We start from the raw sequence: 5,438 nt of genomic DNA on the forward strand, positions 1-5,438 counted from the left end.
ACTGTATGACCTTCCTGCCCTTTTAGTAGTTCTGAATGACAGAGATAACAGGAACCGTAATTTGGGATTTGCTAGCCATGGGGTAAGAGGAATACCAACTAGGTAGCTTTTGAATAAATCAGTTCCAGAGCCCTAAAGAGAAAGTTGTTGTGATGGAAACTTCCCAGATCCCATCCTTCATGTGGATCTCATCTCCCATGTGGCTCCCAACTACTATATGAATCCTGCAGACTTGATTGCAGCAGAAGGAGGTTAGTAGTTAATAGCACAGGAGTAGACTAGAAATCCCCAAGATAAAGGAAAAATTAAGATAATCTGGAGTTAAATACCAATTCAACCTTCCCTTCCTCTCTTAGTCTTATAATATAAACTGAAGAAGAGTGAATAAAGACAATGCCAATACAACAGAGTATCCCAAAAGGTTTGAGATAAGCTAATAGCTAAGTTTAGTAAAAATTAAATTTGTAAACCTATAATGTCAATTTATCCTCATGAAAATAAGTTGAGATAGATCTGTAGATATCCTCTTGCAAATACTTAGAAAGGCCTAACCTCTGAGTACACTGACATATATTGAAAGGTCCTAAAGTAAAGAGAAAGGAATTGTAGTGTTTGGGATCTTAGAAGTGACACAATTTCAAATAATGCTGATCATGAGAGTTGAGGAAGGTTATCAACATGAATCCTAAAGTCACTGATAATGACAAAAGGAGTTAGAGAATAAAGAAAGAAAACAGAAGAAAATACTTCGTGAAATAATCAAGGTGACAATACTGAGAGAACAAAAAGGTGACAGGAAGAAGTAAGATGAGGACATAAATATCCTGGAGTGAAAGTGACCAAGTCTCTGTTATATTTGTTCATAATAAATAGTCTAGAATTCTGAACCTTAGAGGTCTTAAACAAATTTTTCAAAATCATTTCAGGAGTAGGTGATTTCCTTGCAAAAGGCTACAAGCTTTAAGATCTACTTCACTTAAATATTAGAGTCCTCATTTCGAAAAAGAACATACCTGAGAAATTTCAAAGATTGAAATGTCAATCTTATTCTCAGAAAGTCTCCTTTATTTTCTGGGTCAAACAAACTAGATCAAACAATAATGACCTGAGTAGAAATCTAGGCCTCAGATACTTAGTTCTATGACTAAGAAAGTCACTTAACCTCTGTTTGCCTCAGTTTTCTCATCTATAAAATACGGATAATAGGGGCGGCCAGGTAGCACAGCGAGTAAGAGCACCGGCTCCAGTGTCGGGACAACCTGGGGATCGAATCCGGGCTCAGACACTTAGCACCACACCCAGAAATAACTGGCCATGTAACCTTGAGCAAGTTACTTACTCCCGACTGCTTTATAAAAAAAAAATATATAATAAAAGTACCTACCTCCCAGGGTTGTTCTGAGCATATAATGAGACACTGTTTTTAAAAGTGCTTAGCACAACACCTGGCACATAGTAGGTACTATATAAATGTTATCAGTAGTAGTAGTAGCAGTAGTAGTAGTAGTAGCAGTGACATGGTTCGAATAATCTAATGATCCAATAATTAAATAATCCAACTCTCCCTAAAAGAACTCTACAAATTAACATGACCCAATTGACTAGGAGAAAGCAGAAATATTGGGGTTTTAGTCTTAGTCTTCCTGCCTTACTTTGTGACCTTGGAAAAATCACTTGGTCTTTCATGCTTTAATTAATAAGTACAGAGACCTTTAAAAAGATGAAGCATAAAATAATAACACACAGTTTAGAAACCTATTTCTCAAAATGATCCATTGGTCTCATGGAATCCTAAGTCCGATTAAAACCTCAAAGGTACATACACTATATGCTAGAGAAAATTTATCAACAAAAGTCCAGAGCTCTCAAAAAGGACATGCTTTTATTCCACTTCTGGAAACTGAAAGGGATCTAAGAATAAGACTTTTATCTAGACCAACCACAGAAGTTAAAATTGAAGTTGGGAAATATGAAAGAGATGAAAACAATAAGCTTAGCAAACTCCATAATCTGTATTTATCCACAGGCTAAAGGCTGCTAGCTATTACTTACTCTTGGCTTGCCACCTCCTCCTCTTCTGAGGATGATGCTGTTTCCTCCAGGTCCCGGGCCATCACGACTGGCATTTCCTTTAGGGTTTTTCATGCAGTCAGCAGATGGGGGCCTCAGAGACCTTTCTTTGCAGGCTCACTGGATCAAACAATCTGGGTGGCACAGTTTCCTGAAATAAATTAATAAGAAAAATACCCTCAGACAACAGAAAGAAAACCAGTTCCTCCCAAAAAGGGTATAGTGATCTACTTGTTAAATACTTAAAAGTATCCTAAGTGCTATGCCATATATGTATGCAACATGGACCCAGACCTCCAGAAGCTTATATTACAGAGCAATGAGCTTCCCATATATTACAAAAATGAAAAGTGATCTCAAAAGTAGTGTATTATGGAATACATATTTTAGAAGTTGTTTGGCTTGAGCTTCTCTTTCTTTTGCTCTAAAATAGAGTTAACATGTACTAGAGAAAGGATATGAGTATACGGAGTCTGAGTAGTGTTAACTGTCTAAATCTGACAGAACTGCAGGTAGGACCTAACCTACCTGCAAAACAAAACTAATCTGAACTCAAATATACATGTAAAACTATTTCTTTAACATTTCCAGCATTATTCCTCTGGAATATTTCTATGGCAAGCACTCAGACAACAAAATTACCCCAGTATGCCAGTAAAATAAATCCAACAGGTATAGTGTTAGGGAGAAAAAAATCCAGGATCAAGGCTTAATCATAAGGCCGAAAAATCATTACATTTCAACCTGGAAGATACCTCAGTAAATAATTCAATCCCTCCTCCATTTTTACAGATGAGGGATCTGAGATCCAGAAAAGTTAAGTCAGTTGCCATATTTTACATGGGAAGTAAATGAAAATATCAGAATTCAAAACAATTCCTCTGATTCCAAATGTATAGTTCTTTCTACTCCCCATGCTGCCACATCAAATATATTTTAAAACTGTCCTTTTCTGCTAAAACCACAGATGTCAATCTGGATTGCAAAAAAAAAATTACCTTAAGTCTACTTATTTCAAATCAAATTTTCCAACAAAGTTTTAATGAGACCGGCAAGACAGTTAGTTATATTATGTGACACAGAACAAATTTTGCAATCTGGCTCAAAGAATAATTTCCTAAACCTAAAATTTGTTCTAGAAATTTCATATGAGACTACAATCTTTCTCCTCAAACTATAAAGAAATTCCTGATATAGGTCTTTATAGAATTTCCCAGAAAAGGATATGTAGAATCAAATAATATTAGAGATGGAGATTAAACTTTGGAGATCATCTATGCCAAGCTTCTCATTTCAAAGAGGTGGAAAACGAGGCCCAGTGAAATAATTTACCCAGTCATATAGCATGTTTGTGGTAAAACAAAGATTAAAACCCCAGTTCTTTCAACTGAACTATGCTGAATGCTGAACCTAATGTAATAGAGAGCGTTGGAATTGGAGTGAGACAACATGGATTTAATAATAATAACTAACATTTATACAGGACCCTACTAAGCACAATTCTTATCTCATTTGATCCTCACAACCACCCTGGGAGGCAGGTGCTATTTTTAGCCCCCTTTTGCAGATGAGGAAACAGGCAAATTGAAGGTTAAGTGACTTGACTAAGATCAGAACTATTAAGTGTGTGAGGCTGAATTTGAACTCCTCTGCTTGACTCCAAGTCCAGACTCTATTCACTGTGCCCAACTAGCTAGAATGTGGTTTAAAGCTCTGACATGTACTAGTAAAGTCAACTCCAATTTAAGTGCCTATTATTTGTCAGGCACTGACTGTGTTAAATGCTGGGGATGCAAAGAAAGGCCAAAGACAGTCCAACGGTGGAGACAACATGCAAAGAACTACGTACAAGCAAGATTCATACAAGATAAATTGGGAGTAGTTGCAGAGGAAAAGCATTAAGACTAAAGAAAGCTGGGAAAGCCTTCTTACTGAAGATAAGACTCTGGCTGAGGCTTGAAGGAAGCTAGCAGGCAGAAATAAGAAGGGAAAGAATTTCAGGCATTGGGGGGGGGGTTGGAGATAAGGGGAGCGGGAGTCAGTGAAAAAGCCCAAATTAATTGAACATGGTGGGGGGGGGGGAGGTAAAATGCAAGCAGACTACAAAGAAGGGGCTTTAAAAGTCAAACTTCGGACTTTATATTTGATCCCGGAGGTACTAGGGAGCCACTGGAGCTTCGTCAATGGTGTGGGGGAGAGAGTGATGCGGTCAGAGCTTTAGAAAGATAAATCTGACAGCGGAGACAGAGTTAAGCGGGGAAGCCAGCCGGCAGGATGCTGTTGCACTAATCCGGCTGTGAAGCCTGCACCCGAGCGGGCGGCAGTATCAGAGCGTGGAGTCGAACACCAGAAATGTTAGAACTAGAGGACTTGACAACTAAGACCGCACATGGCGGGGAAATAGTGAGCACGCGAGGGACACTCTAGTGCCTTCATGTCTACACTGAGAGGGAAGTGAGGAAGAGGGGGCGCAGAGAGACCGTGGGCTGGTCAGCCTCTCGGAGCCTCAGCTCGCCGGTGAACGGGGAGTCCTTTCCACTAGCTGCTTTACAGGGCTGTGACAAAGGAGAGATCTGCAACTTCCTTTCCTCTCCCGGTGCGGCCAGGCCAGTTCCCCGCCTCCTCCCGCTGACTCCAGGGGAGTCTCCTGGCGACCCCTAGCCACGGAACTGAGGTCCGGGAGTCTGCTTGTCTGGGAGTCCTCCGTCCCCACTTCGGGCCCCCCCCCCCCCCCCCCCCCCCCCCCCCCCCCCCCCGGATCCAAGAAGGGTCTACCATAGAAGTGACAGAAGGAAAATAGAAGCCAGACCATCGCTACCGCCCCCAGCCCGCCCGGAGGGAGAGCACAGCTACCCGCCGGCGTGTCCGGGACCCGCTCCCCCAAAGGCGCCAAGCAGCCCAGCAGCGGCTAGTACCTGTCTCATCTTCCCATAGTTCGGGTCAGGCAGGCAGGGACCGCGCCGGGCGCTTCTTCCCTCCTCCTTCCCCCTTTGCGGGCTCACCACCGCCACCGACGGCTACTTCCCCCGTTACTACAACAACCAACAAGCAACCGCCCGTCCCAATCCACTGCGCAAGCGCAGGAGGCCCAGCGCCGACGCATCGCGCAGCCTCCAACCTCCGTCGCGAAAGAATTCCGTCATCGCTTTCGCGCTGACGTATACGTTCCCGCCCTTCTCTGTCTCGGAGCGTGGCTCGGGGTCGCTGCCGCAGCCGAAGGGGCGTGTCCCAAATCGCGATTCTTCCGCCACTTCCCAAAGGAGGGTTGATCACGTGAGGTCGTGTCAGGGGAAAGGCTCAGACAGAGCTCACAGTTGATTGGCCTTTCAGGCGTTCACTCCCCATCTCCTGCGCAGAGGAATGTCATT

General features: G+C 42.7%; 1 protein-coding gene across 15 annotated transcripts in view; it reads right to left on the reverse strand.

The window, feature by feature from the left end:
- TTLL5 (tubulin tyrosine ligase like 5) overlaps nt 1-5,188 on the reverse strand; it is a 414,008-nt gene extending 408,820 nt beyond the window's left edge. For 9 of the 15 annotated variants that reach the window (XM_069091917.1, XM_069091918.1, XM_069091915.1 and 6 more), the window contains exons 1-2: nt 4,986-5,185; nt 2,053-2,221 (exon numbers count right to left, since the gene is read on the reverse strand). In XM_069091917.1, coding sequence (XP_068948018.1) covers nt 2,053-2,126 — 74 coding nt within the window. In that variant the 5' untranslated portion in view covers nt 2,127-2,221; nt 4,986-5,185. Of the gene's footprint in view, nt 1-2,052; nt 2,222-4,550; nt 4,828-4,985 lie in introns of those variants that run through there. The other 6 variants (XM_069091923.1, XM_069091924.1, XM_069091916.1 and 3 more) reach the window with 5 other exon arrangements.
- Between the last annotated feature and the right edge of the window lie 250 nt (nt 5,189-5,438).

This window comes from Petaurus breviceps, unplaced genomic scaffold (genome assembly GCF_028583685.1).
Source record: "Petaurus breviceps papuanus isolate PSGF00001 unplaced genomic scaffold, PetGlider_PUasm1.0 189, whole genome shotgun sequence".
NCBI lineage: Eukaryota > Metazoa > Chordata > Mammalia > Diprotodontia > Petauridae > Petaurus > Petaurus breviceps.